At 33.1% G+C, this 17,094-nt stretch overlaps 1 protein-coding gene across 2 annotated transcripts; it reads left to right on the top strand.

The window, feature by feature from the left end:
- Window positions 1–424: 424 nt before the first annotated feature.
- Window positions 425–10,958, top strand: LOC100804340 (vacuolar protein sorting-associated protein 41 homolog). 2 transcript variants are annotated; one of them, XM_041007013.1, is made up of 19 exons: window positions 425–860; window positions 1,730–1,999; window positions 2,104–2,283; window positions 2,469–2,729; window positions 3,970–4,102; window positions 4,612–4,702; window positions 5,202–5,304; window positions 5,869–5,972; window positions 6,051–6,144; window positions 6,251–6,406; window positions 6,485–6,547; window positions 6,690–6,755; window positions 7,100–7,300; window positions 9,119–9,196; window positions 9,274–9,393; window positions 9,501–9,581; window positions 9,964–10,049; window positions 10,187–10,268; window positions 10,344–10,466. In XM_041007013.1, exons 1-19 carry the CDS (start codon window positions 597–599, stop codon window positions 10,371–10,373), a joined length of 2,463 nt encoding a protein of 820 aa, XP_040862947.1. In that variant the 5' UTR covers window positions 425–596; the 3' UTR covers window positions 10,374–10,466. The 2 variants fall into 2 exon arrangements, with proteins under 2 accessions (XP_040862947.1, XP_003538149.1); XM_003538101.5 differs by having other exon boundaries at window positions 431–860; window positions 10,379–10,958.
- The last annotated feature ends 6,136 nt before the right edge of the window (window positions 10,959–17,094 follow it).

Below are 17,094 nucleotides of genomic sequence, written 5' to 3'. Positions count from 1 at the left end.
TATAAACACAAGGAAGGAGAAAAGATTTTTAAAATTTAAGTGATAAATATTTTTATTACTTTACTTAAAATTGCTGAGTGCACAAGTAATGACCCTAAGTGCACCTAGCAACATACCGGCAATAAACCATGGAGCTTAAAATCATTATTGGATTTCCTCCATTAGTTGCCGTTCGCAAATACGGGTTCACTCTGCATCAGAAATCATGAGCGTTGGATTTCTGAGTAATGATTAATCAAGGGCTGTGAAGTTGCAGCTTGATGGCTGGAGGAAAAAATGGCTGCAGAGGATTCAAGTGCAGCCACACTCACTCTTAACTGAATCAGCACATAACACCTCGCTGTTTTTGTCGTCTACCCCATTATTTTACTTTATCGAGGGACCGTTTGAACATTTCCTCTTTCTTCAGAAAATTTGTAACGCGAAATTTCATTTTTTAAAAGGAGATGAGAAGCAAAGAAAGGAAAAAAAAATTAAAAATAATAATAATTGAAAAAAAAAAGATTTTCATTCTCAGAGCAACCAAACAGATCTAATTTCTCATTTCTCACTTTTACATTCTCCTCGCGACGAGGCATCACGCGATAACCATCAGAATGGCACCGTTTCCGCCAGAGAACGGCGTCGAAGGAGACGATGAGAGAGAAGAGGAAGACGAAGAAGAAGAAGAAGACGACGAAGAAGAAGTTGAAGATGAAGAAGATGAAGAGGAACCGAGGCTCAAGTACCAGAGAATGGGAGGAAGCATCCCTTCGCTGCTTGCGAGTGACGCCGCGTCGTGCATCGCCGTCGCGGAGCGGATGATCGCTCTCGGCACTCACGGCGGCACCGTTCACATCCTCGATTTTCTCGGGAATCAGGTCAGTCTACGTCTGCCATCTGTTTGTTGCGTAATTCGGCGTAATTCGTCGCGATTATTGTGAATTTGAGCTGTTGTTACTCGAATTGGAGCTGGCTAGATTGAATTTATGGAACGGAATGATTCGTGTGATTGAGAACTTGTGTTCGTTGATTTTCTCTTCAAATGTATGCTAGGGATTGTGGATATCATTTGGTTTGTGTTGACACTGTGAGCTTTGAGATTCCGTGTAGCTGCTGTCGTGTGATTTAGAATCTCGTAATTTCTGTGAATTTGAACTGTTATTAATCTAATTGGAGCTGGTTAGATCAATTTTTTCAATAAATTTACAGAACTTTTTTTCCCCCTGAATTTACAGAACTTAATAATCCGTGTGATTGAGAACTTGTTTTTGTAGATATTCTCTTCAAATGTATGGTAGGGATTAAATTTGAGCTGTTATTACTCTAATTGGAGCTGGTTAGATCAAATTTACGGAACTTAATAATCCGGGTGATTGAGAACTTATTTTGGTTGATATTCTCTTCAAATATATGCTAGGTGTTATGGATATAATTTGGTTTATGTCGACACTGCTCTTTGATATTTCACGTAGCTGCAGTTGTGTTATTTAGAATCTGACAATTTCTGTGAATTTGAACTGTTATTACTCAAATTGGAGCTGGCTAGATCAATTTTGCGGAGCGAAATAATTCATGACCGTTCATTGAAACTCTCTTCAAATATGTATGCTAGGGGTTATGGATGTATTTGGTTTATGTTGAAACTGCTTTGAAATTTTTTGTGTAGCTGCTGTTGTGTGATGGTCAATTGCTTGTGTGCTTGTGTTGTTTTTAGGAGTCAGTTTCTAATTGAGTTACCGTGTTATAGGTTAAGGAATTCTCTGCACATGCTTCTGTTGTCAATGACCTTAGCTTTGACACAGAAGGTGAATATATTGGAAGTTGTTCCGATGATGGATCAGTTGTTATAAACAGCCTTTTCACTGATGAGAAATTGAAGTTTGAGTACCATCGGCCGATGAAGGCAGTGGCGTTGGATCCAGATTATGCAAGGAAAATGTCTAGGAGATTTGCTGGTGGTGGTTTGGCTGGTCATTTATATTTAAATTCAAAGAAATGGTTGGGCTACCGAGATCAGGTTTGTAAGAATGTTTTATTACTTAGCACATATTTTCTCAACAGTACCTTTTGTTTGTTAACGATAAAATTACCCCGCCCTACCCTCCCCACCCTCCCCAAAAGGTTTTGCACTCTGGTGAAGGTTCAATACATGCTGTGAAATGGAGAGCAAGTCTTGTTGCTTGGGCTAATGATGCAGGAGTGAAGGTTTATGATACTGCCAATGACCAGCGTATTACATTTATTGAAAAACCACGAGGGAGCCCACGCCCTGAGCTTTTGCTTCCTCACCTGGTTTGGCAGGTTAGTCAAATATCAATGCAGGCATGCTGATGACTTATGCCATTCCATCATGCAGTGACCACTGCTATAATTGAAGGCTTGTTCTATAGCTTTAGAATTTGAACAGTGGCAAGAGCATTATTTCATTTATTGTTGTATATCTCTTGATTAAACTGTGGAGCTTAATCTCCTTCCATCACTTGTAGGATGACACCCTCTTGGTTATTGGCTGGGGAACATCTGTCAAAATTGCTTCAATTAGGACAAATCACCAAAAAGCAGCCAATGGGTCATTCAGGCAAGTTCCTTTGTCTGGTATGACCCAGGTGGATATCGTGGCATCTTTTCAAACCAGCTATTTCATCTCAGGACTTGCTCCCTTTGGTGATGCTTTGGTTGTTCTAGCATATATTCCTGGAGAAGAAGATGGAGATAAGGATTTTAGTAGCACTGCTCCTTCACGGCAGGTATTTATATTCCTTGCATATGATGAAATGAAATTCTTTAATTTTTCATGCTGACCTCCAATAATAGTGTAAATTCCCCCCTCTCCCCCCTTCCTTTATATGCTACAACTTGTTTTCTTGGTTCACTCTTCTGTCTTTTACTTTAAGTAAAAGGAAATTCCTCCAAGCATCTTAAATGAAGTAGTCACTTCTTGAGTTCCTGGTCCATAATACTTAGACATGTTGGAAATTTTATTTATTTATTGCTCGCTTCGGTCCTTTATATAAGAAACAAATGAGTCAATTCTTTTGGTCTTAATTATAACAAACATGGACCTGCTTTCAAGTGTATTAATTGTTAATTCTTTTTTATACCCTTGATTTATTATAAAATCTATTAATGAGATGCCCTCTCATTCTCCTTATAAGTGGATGCATTTATTGGACTATTAACAATATAAGCAACACTGATTTGTGGAAAAATTATCCCTTGATATGTGTAATGCCATTAAATAAGACCACTATTTAAATCATTTAATTCTATGGGTATTTTGGAATAAAATTTAAATTTATGATATTATTAATTAAAATAAATTAACTTACCTACTTTTATTGGTCTTGATGAATTAGTTATTCGTTTCTTATATAAAACACCAAAGGGAGTATTGCATTTTTGTGAAGGATCAAACAATGAATTAGATCATTTCAATTATAATTTAGATGCTTCACAATGTTATATAAGCATCAGTACCATATTAGCATTATGCTACTTCCCTCAAATTAGACATTTTCATATATATTACTCACATGCATGTCGCATGCACATTATTTATTGCATGTTTGGTTTAGTTCAATTTATTTTGGAGAAACAATCATTTTTTTACCAGCTCCCGGAGAGAGCTTTTGGAAAAAGGAAGAAAAGAAAAATATTATTTCCCTGAAAAATGCTATACCAAGCATGATCTTTATGTCTTATTCAGGTTATATACCATTGTGATTTTTTTGAGGGTACTATTCCTTATTGGGAGTCTAGAGAATAATTAACTCTAGTAGTCTTTAGCTGCATAATGTCAATTGTATTTAGATATGGCAGCAAAAAAATTTAAGTATGGAACCAATGAAATTTATATTGTATTTGACAAAATTAAAATGTATCTTGTGTATTATAAAGGGAAAGAGAGGTGAGGTTGTACTTATTTAGTCCTCGTAAAATTCAGAAATTTGACTTTGTTCTGAATGTGAGTAAAATAATCTTGAACAGGGCAATGCACAGAGACCAGAAGTAAGAATAGTAACATGGAATAATGATGAGCTTTCTACAGATGCTCTGCCAGTACATGGGTTCGAGCATTACAGGGCAAAGGACTATTCTCTTGCTCATGCTCCCTTCTCAGGTTAACATTTGGTTTGTGTTGTTTATGCTGTTTTGAAGCATATTTGGCTATGTTGAATATGCTGTATTTGATCAGTGTGATATAAATACCTGCATGGTGGGGATTTAGATTTACAGTAGGAGACAAAGGATTGAAACAGAAAATAGGTGACACAAGGTATTTAAGATATTCTGCACTCTCTCCCATTCTTCACTTTTTTCCTCACCCCTCCATTGTCTCATCTCGTTTCTTTTTATACCCATACAGATCATTCCCCCCCCCCCCCCCCCCCCTCCTGAATTCCCCTTGATTGCCTCAATGGAAATCCATTACATTTACCATTCCCTCCTTGGGATCTTAATTTCCCTTGATTATGTCTCCTGAATCTTTTAAATCAACCATTTCCTCTGTGAGAGACCTTGATCCTCTGAGCTCCTTCCTAATATACACCTTAGTAATATATTATTTCTTGACATATATTTTTCATGTATGGAATGGTCCTGCGTAATATTGTTTTCATTCAAATGTAGGTAGCAGTTATGCTGGGGGTCAGTGGGCTGCAGGTGATGAACCACTTTACTATATTGTATCTCTGAAGGATGTAGTTATTGCCAAACCAAGGTTGATTTCAATTTCTTTATCTATTGTACTGGTCTAATTTTTTGGATGCATTAATGTATGATTTGTGGCCCTTAAAGTATTGAGGGGTTGTTGATAAAACATGTTTTTAACGAATATTTAACGTGTGATGTTTCCTTTTATGCATTAAAAGATGGTATCGTTACTAAAAAGAAATGTATTGATGTCTCGTAGTGCCTGCAAAAAATGCACTATGCTCATATCTATGTGTGAGATCTTTCATCCTTCTACAATTTTTTATTGGAAATCTAACTTCCCCTCCCCCTAATTTCCCCTTTGATGCATGCTGTTGTGGTCACAAGGAACTATATCATTTAAATAAATAAAAAATGGAGTCTGTTCTTTAGCTTAAATTGCTTACTCAAACTTTGCTGAAATTTTTTGATACATTTAAAATGACATGTTTATGTTCTAAGTTTTTCTACAGATTTGAAAAAATTAAATTAGATAATGTAGAAAAATTGATGTTTTTAATAATCAGGGATACTGAAGATCATATTTCATGGCTTCTTCAGCATGGGTGGCATGAAAAAGCTTTGGCTGTGGTTGAATCTGGTCAGGGACGGAGTGAACTACTTGATGAGGTATTTAAGTTTATCCTAATTCAATCTAATTTCTAATGATTTTATGCTTATCGGAATTAGATGTGTAAAATTACAGAATAAAGGGTTCTTGTGTAGCACATAATTGGAATGAGGTTATGCATGTATGCACATGGAGGCACATGCTTATGTTGATTGTATGTATGTGAAAGCTCCTCAACCATTTTGTTTCTCAAGAAATCTTTTAATTTGTTGTCATTTATTTTGCTATCAATAAGACTGTATATAGACGCTAAAGATGAAAAGCTCAAAGAAAAATGAAATGAAACTTATAGTAGTTTCCTATATAGTGAATTGCAATTGGTACTTACTTATTAGGTTTGTTTTGGTTTAGTTATTTGCAAGTCTTGACTCTCTAGGATACCTTAACCACTTCCAGTCTCCCTTATCGTACTTTTCTTCTCATTAATATTAATTAATTTTTTATACAAAAAATTACTCTGTATAAGATGTATTTTGTGTGTATATATATGCTTTGTTTCCTTCTAGGTTAATTTGTCCATTTGAGTAATGAGAAGTTTTTCATTTTTCCCACTATCTTTGCAGGTGGGATCTAGGTACCTTGATCATCTGATTGTGGAAAGAAAATACAGTGAAGCAGCATCTTTGTGTCCCAAGTTGCTTCGAGGATCAGCTTCAGCATGGGAGAGGTACGGCATGCCATTATTTATTAGTCTGTTATAGAGTTCTGATTTGTAATTGGGTGTTCAATGGACTGCTTTCAACAGATGGGTTTTCCACTTTGCACATCTTCGTCAACTCCCTGTTTTAGTTCCTTACATGCCTACTGAAAACCCCAGACTACGTGATACTGCTTACGAGGTTAGCTAAAACAAAGTGTTCTCTGTCACAATTAATGTGTTTGCTTAGTATCTGTAATGAACTGACTTGGGATAAAAAATATTTTATGCTGCTTTTGGTTCTACAGGTTGCTCTCGTTGCATTGGCTACAAATCCTTCTTTTCATAAGGATCTCTTGTCCACTGTAAAATCCTGGCCATCTGTAATTTATTCTGCATTACCTGTAATTTCAGCCATTGAACCTCAGCTAAATACTTCATCCATGACTGAATCACTTAAGGAGGTTAGTCTGATTAATTATACTTGCATTTTGAATCTTTTAACCATTTCTTTACATTAACGTGTTCTTATTCTGTGCTAGGCATTAGCAGAGTTGTATGTAATCGATGAGCAATATGAGAAAGCCTTCTTGTTGTATGCTGATGTAAGTGTTCGAAGAAATTTTTCTCAAATTCAGGCTGCAACAACATCAATTAAATGTCGTACACATGCTGTATACTAGAATCTATTGTCTATTTGTTTTAACTGCTAATTCACTTTCCCCCTTTTTTTTTTTAAATTTTCAGCTTATGAAGCCAGAAGTATTTGATTTTATTGATAAACATAACCTACACGATGCAATTCGTGGAAAGGTATAATTATACTTTGTAGGAGTTAAATTAATCTTGGAATTGTGTGTTTTTTATATAGCTCTGCAGTGTTACATGATGTGGAAATTCATCTGGTTGTCCGTGTTTGCCATATCTGATATCTCCTTGATAATGCATACAAGATGGATGAATCAACAAAGTACCATATCAGATTTGCAGAATTGGTTGATTAAGATTTGAACTTTCTCTGACTTGTTTATAGAGGAGAAAAGTTGTTGGATTTTCTTTTCGAAGTAGTATATGAGCTCAATTCTGTTTGTACCTGTTTTCATTTTTTTATATATGATATCGTTGGACTCTTAATTGTTTAATCTCTGCCTGTTCAGGTTGTCCAACTAATGAGGCTAGACTGCAAGCGTGCAGTTCCTTTGTTAATCCAGAATAGGGACTTAATAAGTCCACCTGAAGTTGTGAAGCAACTTCTAAATGCGGATGATAAGAGTGATTGTAGATATTTTTTACATTTATATCTCCACTCATTATTTGAAGTAAATCCTCATGCTGGGAAAGACTTCCATGATATGCAGGTAGGTTTTATTTCTTTCATTTAACCTTTACAAGCTTCCTTCTCTTTGGAATCTAAGGTGTAAATCTGTATTTACAATTGATGAAAGCCATGTGTGTGCCATTTTGAGATACTCAGAGCCATTACTGTGACTGTTTTTCTTTTAAAAATTAAAGTAACAAACCTCATTAAGTGACTACTCTGGTCTAATTGATTATGGTCTAAGACAAAAAAGCTACATGAAACAATTTACAAGGAAATGTAAGATCCAATGCTTAGCTAAATACCTAGATGTTTAATCATGTGCACATTACTCTGCAGCCTTGCACTTTGAAATATTTTGAATAAAAGCCTTTGTTTTTCTCTGTGACCTCATCCTACATCGACAAATTTTATAAATTATATAAGCTTCATTTGGCACTTTATATTTCAGGTTGGATGAGACAAATGTTAATACATCACTCATTTTAAATGTGTATTTGTTCCAAAGTTTGTCTACTGTCTTCTCAATAGATAATTCTCTGAAGGTTATTAAGTGAATACACAAGAATAGTATTATATCTGTAACACACTAACATCCCCTCATTCTAGGGCCCTTTGGGCTGACAAGAAAGGAATACTTTTTGTTCCGAAGTTTAACATTTTATTAAATTATTTGGAGATTTTTTATGTTGAGGCCTTGAGGGTGAGCTTTGGTGAAACGGTAAGTTTGTGGTCATATGATTTGAGATCATGTTTTCAAATCTTGAACGCGGTCTCTCTTCTTGCAGGCATAAGACTCCACCGGACCCTAGTTGGTGGAGCCTTGTGCACTAGGTTGTGTCAATTGAAATTTAACATTATAATATTAGGAGAATTTTCCCTATGGCATGCCTGATCAAAATTATTACATAACTGGTCCCAAGCCCAAATAAAAAAGAATAGGTTTGTGTTATGTAATTGACAACCAACACAAAATTTTGACAAATCTGTATGACTCGGATAGAGACAATATGATTGTGTTAATGCTAGGTTTATCATAAAGCACATAGGTGTTTGATCCATGTAACCAATTCACTTAGTGGAAAAAGACTTTAGTTGTTGTTGTTAAACTATTAGGTGAAAAACATGTGAATGGTTTTATATGTTTATTATCATGTCAAGTGTTAAAACAAGAATTTTTTTATCAAGACAAATTTTGATAGACATTGAAAAGCCTTACTGAAATTTCATAACTAAGACTCTGATCTACCAGAAATCCAGTACCTATACATTTATTCACATGCAATCATAGACGTAGTAGATTTTCTCTCGCCTTGATGGTCATGTGTGGTTGAATCCTTAGATTTGGGTTTTTAGCTTTGAAGGACACATTGTTTTACTGCTCTAAAATGGAACTGTCCCATCTTCTTTACATAAGAAAGTATATATTTGAACAGAATCAGCATCTCTAATTGTTGTGCCACAAAGAGTGTGTACCCTGGAACTAGAATCTTTAGGTAATTGTGGTGTATTCTGTTTCAATCTAGGTTTACTAATTTGTAATTGTTAGCTATTATTTCAATTGCAAATATGTGCTTTCAATCTTCTTTAAATAGTCTAAGGCAATGACCCATTTGCCCTACTTTTGTTATGCATTTCTTTCTGGTATTCCGGCTGCAGCATTTCAGTCTTTTAATGCTAATAGCATATTAATGCTGATTGCTGAGTCTTGACTACTCTACTCTTCTCCCATGTTTTTTCCTGGTTGCCATGATATCTGTCCTCTGCTGCTAAACATGAATAAGAATGGCTTATAAATGAGATTAAATGATTTTTTTCTGGCACTTAATATAATTTGTTTTTGGTCTAATGTGCTTAGGTAGAACTCTATGCAGACTATGATCCTAAGATGCTGCTACCTTTTCTCCGTAGCAGTCAACACTACACCCTTGAGAAGGTGATGAATCAATGACAAACTTTGACAGTTATATGCACAACATGCCTGTGAATCAAATCCTCAAAGTTGTTTTTCAGGCTTACGAAATTTGCATTAAAAGAGACCTATTGAGGGAGCAAGTCTTCATCCTAGGAAGGATGGGAAACTCGAAACAAGCCCTAGCTGTTATTATTAACAAATTGGGGGATATAGAGGAGGTACATTATTTTTTTCAGTTGAATTGGTTTTTGGTTTCAACAAACATCTAACTTGTGAATCAGAACTCTGGTGATTTTAAGTTTGAAGTGGTCATAGTTTTTTGCAGGCCGTAGAGTTTGTCACCATGCAGCATGATGATGAACTTTGGGAAGAATTAATCAAGCAATGCCTTCACAAACCTGAAATGGTATAATCATGATAACTAAATTTTTTTGACGGATGATGTGAAATCAATGTGTTAGAATTTTACTGCACATATATGATGTGTAGGATTAGTTATTACTCATTAACCCTGTGAAGATTAGCTCCTTTTGTCATTAATACTTTATATAGTTTTAGAATAAAAAAGATAATCTAATGCGAGAAAACAAATTCTGGACTTATTTTTGTTTATTTTCATTCAAAAGTTGTAAACCTTCTACTCTAAAATTTATTTTTATTGATCTAATTTTTACAACTTTGTTCTAGAAACTGAAAAAAGAAGAGAGAAATAACTGGCCCGGTATTCTATTATGTTGCATACCTGCTCTTTCTCAAGCTGTTTTTAACTTGATTATTGTAATTAACAGGTGGGCATATTATTGGAGCACACAGTTGGAAATCTTGATCCCCTTTATATTGTAAATAAGGTTCCTAATGGGTTGGAAATACCTCGGTAAGTAATAAATGTGATTTATGTTATCAAATCATAGATTGTATTTGATTTTTTTTTAGTATTTGGGCTGGCCTCAAGTTCCAGAGATATATTCAGTAAGCATTATTCTTAAGGTGTTTTTCTCTGCTTTTCTACAGACTCCGGGATCGGCTGGTTAAGATTATCACTGACTACAGGACTGAAACATCACTCAGAAATGGGTGCAATGATATCCTTAAGGTGTTTTTCTCTTTTCCCTTCCCTCTGGCGCTTCCTTAGGAGGGCAAATTCTTAAATCTCATTAATTTGGTACAGCGAAATATCCCACTGACTTGCTGTCATTGAAATAGGCGGACTGTGTCAATCTTTTAATTAAGTATTACAAAGAGGCAAGGCATGGAATTTCTTTAGGTAATGAAGAAGATGAGCCGCGGGTTAAAATGAGTGATACTCGTGCTTCTCAGGTATTTGACAAATCTCCAAGTCTGAGAACTGTGGAGGTGAAGTCAAAGACTAGGGGAGGTGGAAGATGTTGTATATGTTTTGATCCGTTTTCTATACAGACTGTCTCGGTCATTGTTTTCTTTTGCTGTCATGGTTATCACACAACTTGTCTCATGGATTCATCTTACACTAGTAGTAACAAGAAAGAGGTCCAAGCCACGACCCTAGAGGCAGAAACGTATGATGATTACAATGGTTATGACGATGATGCTAGTGATGACGATGAAGAAGCCAAATCGGGTGGTCCTCGTATGCGTTGTATATTGTGTACTACTGCTGCTAGTTGAGTGTGTTTTTGTATGTGTCCACAGTTTGTGTTTGCATGGTTAATGTTTTAGTTCATAGTTCCATGCACAACGAGCATGTGTGGTTTCTTTTGTTGTCATTTTTTTTTATCAATATAATCATGCGCCCCTATTTTTTTTAGTTGTCTTGATGGCTTGCGGTATATTCTCATTAAAATCGAGTAATCCAGCCTTACCCCTTCTACTTGAAATGCCAGGTTCCTTTGGCTTTATGATAAATGATGAAAAAACGAGGTTGAGTGATAATTTTTCATTTCTCTTGTAGTACGTACCTTTTTTTAATTAAATCATGTCATTTGTTATATATATTTTTAATTTAAAAACTTAAAAAGAAATATAAGAAAAATTGTGAGAATCGAGGGTGGAGAATGCTAAAGAAATAGTTGAGAGGGCAGACTTCCATTTTCACAAGAAGAAGATTTTGTTAAAAGAGATAAAATCTTGTTTTCAGCATAAAAATAACCTGACAATCATGTTAATTAAAATTCTTTAAGGTGGCAAATAGAAAAGCTGAAAAAGTACTGTTAAAGTGCAGTACAGTCATCTGAAATAATAAGGAGGTAGTTTATCTAGTTATATAAGCATTTATCATGTTCGTTAATAACCCGTTGTAGAACTCTTAACAAGTACATCAAAATTTCAGGTAGTTGAGTTCGCCAATATATAATGTCTGCCACACAGTTGCTGCAGTGCAGTTGATCCTTGCTGCACTCGCTCCACAACTTTGGCAAGAGGATGGGACGTAGAATGAACAAGCATTAATTTTGAGGTGAACACCTTACAGCTGTAGGCCTGGAGAATTACATTTGCTCCACCATTAGCCACTGACAACAACACCCCACATACCACACCTCAGCCATGAACGATGATCCGTCATGATTCCTGAGAACCCCTCTACTTAATATAAGGATGCATCACAACAAGTTTCAGATAGTTCACAATCATCATTATATTGTATGACAAATGAAAACATGCTACATTTCTACTTAACTCTATACTCTTCTACTTACGAAGCATTAAAATATTGTTAGTAAATTTTATATCATAGAATTTGATGAAAACGAATTTTGTTATTGATTGTAAATACTAAATTGCTGAATGAATTTGATATTTTTTTGTCCTGATTAGATTAGAGAATACGGATGTTTTCAAATTCATTGAATTATAAGCTAATCTCACTCATAGTTTGTAGTTATTATTGATTGAAGAAAGTTTTACACACAAATTTGATATTAACCTTGTGTAAAAAATTGAACTCTAAAATTGTACATTTTTCAAAAGTTTAATTAAAATATTTTATTATATTTAATCGACTCTTCTTCGCTCCACACATTAATGCATCATCTCCTTTGTGATGAAATCACCTCACTTGATTCTCCTAATTTTTAATTAAATGTTGGGGAAGTTAAATCATTCACTCATTCTAGTTGAATTATGTGTCTTTCTTGTGACAAATTGAATTTCCACATTCAATCAAATTAATATTATTTTTTTGATAAATTATTCATCAAAGCATGTTTTTTATTTTTCTTCAAATAATTCTATCAAAATACAAAACAACCAGAACCAAATGTGAATAAAATTCTTATTAACAAAGTGTTACTCCCACAGGGTCTAAATTATTTTTAAGAACTAAAAATATAATTAAACCAAATATTTATTCTTACAAAACTTATTATACAATTATTTTAAAAGAAAATTTAAGTACAATTCCTTAAGTAGTTTTGGAATTATATTTTAATTAAAATTGAAAATTCATTTTGAGAACATGGACAATAAAAATCAGCATTAAATATTAGGGTTGATTAGCAAAATGAAATTCTAATTTTAATTAGAAAGTAATACATAAATAATTGTACTTTCATTTTTTAAAAGTAATAAAAAAAAGACAAAATGTATATGAAATCCAAACAAGCATAAAGCCAATTAACCCATTTGGAGGGGGGGGGGGGGGGGCTTGCATGGCAAAAAATAAATATAATGGAATATCAATTCAATACAAAGTTTAGCATTTGTAGATAAAAAAGAAAATTGGCATTTTGCTCACAAGCATTTAGGGTAATGTTAGGTGCACCCAACATTTAACATGAATGGGCGAAAATGTCCTTATAGATTTAAAAGTTGTGCACCCATCAACCCTATTCACGCGTTCCGTATGAGCATCTCCTTCTCTCTTCTTCCCTCTGCCGTTGGAGCTTCTTCTTCGTTAGAAGTCCGAGCTTCTTCTCCTCCGTTGGTTGTCGACATTGAGGACCTACATTTAACGGGTTGTTCCACCGTCGAGGTAAGCTTCTTCTCCCCGTTAATGGTTGCCTTTTCGTTTCTGGTTTTGTGTTGTCGTACGGATCAAGATGATCTGTGTTAGTAATAAGATCTGCATTACTCATACAGATCAACTTGATTCGTATGAGTTATAAGGATCTAGTTGATCCGTATGAGTTATACGGATCAACTTGATCCGTATGAGTTATACAGATCAACTTGATCCGTATGAGTCTTTTTAATTAAAATAAAGAATAAAAAATAGGTATTTATGTTTTGAAAAATGTTTTTAAATAGGTATTTTATTTGTTAGTTTTGTTTTAAAAATAGGTATTGTTTGTGTTTTAAAAAGTAATATGTATGATTGCATGGTGTTATAAAATAGTTTTAAATTTCAATAGTAAATATATGAATTTTGTAGTTGTTTATGTTTATTTTATTTCAATGAAAATAGTCATATATTATTTAATTATGTAGTTGTTATTTTATTTATGAATTTTGTGTTTTAATTATGTAGTCATATATGGTGTTATGAAATAGTTTTAAATGATGTTATTTTATTTCAATGAAAAATAGTCATATATAATTTAATTATGTAGTTGTTATTTTATTTATGAATTTTGTGTTTTAATTATGTAGTCATATATGCTGTTATGAAATAGTTATAAATGGTGTTATTTTATTTCAATGAAAAATAGTCATATATAATTTAATTATGTAGTTGTTATTTTATTTATGAATTTTGTGTTTTAATTATGTAGTCATATATGCTGTTATGAAATATTTATAAATGGTGTTATTTTATTTCAATGAAAAATAGTCATATATAATTTAATTATGTAGTTGTTATTTTATTTATGAATTTTATGTTTTAATTACTATTTTGCACAGAATGTAAAGCATCAACATACTTCCAGTAAGACAGATCATGCTTTGTTGATCTTTGGTTTATGTTCATCGATTTCTTCTGTGCACCTTTAGTGTTGACCTTTTCTGGAGGAGGACACATACAGTTTTGATCAGGGTATGTAATTTCCTGAAGTTCTCTTTAGAGTTACTTTACCACAAACATCAAGTTCCTCAAATCGCTTAGATATGGTTTTCATCTCTTCCTTTATGGTCACTTAGGGCTCAAATAACCCTTGGTTTGAAAAACATAGTCTCCTCCAAAACATATGGATTGAATCTAGTGGGATGCTACCAAGAACATTGTTAGATAGCTCACATGCACAATGAATGTTTCTTGGTTTGCACTTTTGCATTGTATATTTGTCTGATTGTTGTACAACTATTGACATTGTGCTCCTTCAATATTAGCATAATGTTTCTTGGTCTGACCATTGACTTTTCCATATCAACAATAATTGTATTTTCATCCTTAGTCAATCGCTCAGCGTATGGATATTCAACTAATGACTTCGTCAATTCATGATTATGACTCCCATGCATTAACTTCACTATCCAACCTTGTCATCCAACCACTGGTTTCCCACGAAACTTGAAGGGACACTCACATTTCCTACTCCCAGTATCTCTTCTAACAAAATTTTTCTTCCTAGACCTATACTAATCACTCCTTTCATAACCAATTAACACAAATGAAGTCCTTCCTTAATACCAGTGTTTGTGTCATACCTCATAATCACCTCCACAAATCTGTTTTCATGAGCAACTGATCGAGCCCACTGCAAAATATCATCTCGGGTAGCAAACACCTACAACGCAACCCAAACAATTTTAGTCTTCAAAGGGACATTCATTTTATCAATTTAATAACAATAATGAAGATTATTACCTGAGAAGTATTGAATGCATCCGAACAATCAACATGTTGTTCATTCACACCACATTCTTGTTCATTTTCATCATCCATACCAATTTTTTCAGACATTATACTATCATATATCCATTGATCTTCGTCCATCTTAACAACAAATCAAAAATTTCCACATGACAAACATACAACACCTAATCGCACTATACATATAATATCATACAAAACTTTACATAGTCTTTTACTGCATACCATTTTATAAACACTAGAATTCATAATCATATATATTAAAAACCAAAAACCCTATATCAATCTACATACGAATTATTTCAAATGCACATATAAAAAATAATTTCTTTTTACAAATTTACAAACAAACATATTAATAATTTTAAAAAATTAAACTTTAAATTTTTTTTACAAAATTCAAAATTTGCAAACCATACGGATCAACTTGATTCGTATAAACCATACACATCAACTTGATCCGTATGATTTATACGAATCAAGTTCATACATATGTGTAATTTCAACATATGAATCAAGTTGATTCGTATAAACCTAACGGATCAGCTTGATCTGTATGTTGAAATTGCACATACAGATCAACTCACTCACCCAACAACAACGCGTACCTGGTGTACCTCTAACGACGAACCAACCATCGTAACAATCACCACCGACCCGTAACACTTTCACCTCCACCGAAGCGACACCTCTCTCAACAATGAAAAACCAACACCAAAAGGAGAAAGCAAACAACAAATACGGATCAACTTGATCCGTATGTTGAAATTGCACATATAGATCAACTCACTCACCCAACAACAACGCGTACCTGGTGTACCTCTAACGACGAACCAACCATCGTAACAATCACCACCGACCCGTAACACTTTCACCTCCACCAAAGCGACACCTCTCTCAACAATGAAAAACCAACACCAAAAGGAGAAAGCAAACAACAAAGCGAACCATAAATGAAAAAAAGCTTAAACAACAACTTTAAAATGAAGAAGGTACAGGGGCATTTATGGAATTAGAATAAATTGTTGGATGCACAAGCAATAATGTTGGTGCACCTAACAACACCCAAGCATTTATCCAATGATATTCTTGATCCACGTGTAAAGTTCATATCATATAAGGCCCACTTCTTGCATGTGGGCCTCGTACGCCTTAGACTTAACGTTTTTGGGAATTGTTAGGGGCACCCAGCAAGATTGCTGATGCACCCAACAATTTTTTACAATTCCCAAAATACCCCTTAATATTTCTGCGGAAGAACCTTCTTCCATGAGTTACTTTATTTTTTTTGTTTTTAAATTTTTGGATTATTTTGTATTTGCCTATGTTATTTTGTATTTTGTATTTTGTATTTTACTATTACAAAATTTAATGCATATTTAATTTGGGTTATTATTACAAAATAAATTTTTTTATTTAATATATATTAAATTTTGTAATAGTAAAAAAATTTGTGATAGTAAAAATTTTTTATTTTTAAAAAAATATACGGATTAAATATTTTTATTTAATCTTGGTTACTATTACAAAATTTAATGCATTAAATATTTTTGTAATAGTAATCCAAATTAATGCATTAAATATTTTTTATTTAATTCGGGTTACTATTACAAAATTTAGTGCATATTTAATTCGGGTTATTATTACAAAATAAAAAATATTTATTTAATATATATTAAATTTTGTAATAGTAAAAAAAATTGTGATAGTAAATATTTTTTATTTTTAAAAAATATACAGATTAAATAATATATAGGTTATTAGCACAACGCTCTAATCAACTGGGATAATGAGTCAATTAGGTTATAAAATAAATAATGTTACTATATCACTACAATTTCTAATGCATATTTAATGTGCATGTAAATTTAAATAATAAATTTTGTGATAATTAATTTTGATATAAATCATACGAATCATTTAATCCGTATATTTTTTTAAAAATAAAAATATTTACTATCACAAATTTTTTACTATTACAAAATTTAATATATATTAAATAAATATTTTTTATTTTATAATAGTAACCCGAATTAAATATGCATTAAATTTTGTAATAGTAATCAAAATTAAATATACATTAAATTTTGTAATAATAACCCGAATTAAATAAAAAATATTTAATGCATATTTAATTCGTGTTACTATTACAAAAATATTTAATGCATTAACTTTTGTAATAGTAACTCAAATT

The sequence above is a fragment of the Glycine max genome, chromosome 11 (assembly GCF_000004515.6).
Source record: "Glycine max cultivar Williams 82 chromosome 11, Glycine_max_v4.0, whole genome shotgun sequence".
NCBI lineage: Eukaryota > Viridiplantae > Streptophyta > Magnoliopsida > Fabales > Fabaceae > Glycine > Glycine max.
The sequence above is the reverse complement of the archived record's forward strand: the minus strand, read 5'-3'. Positions and strand labels throughout refer to the sequence as shown.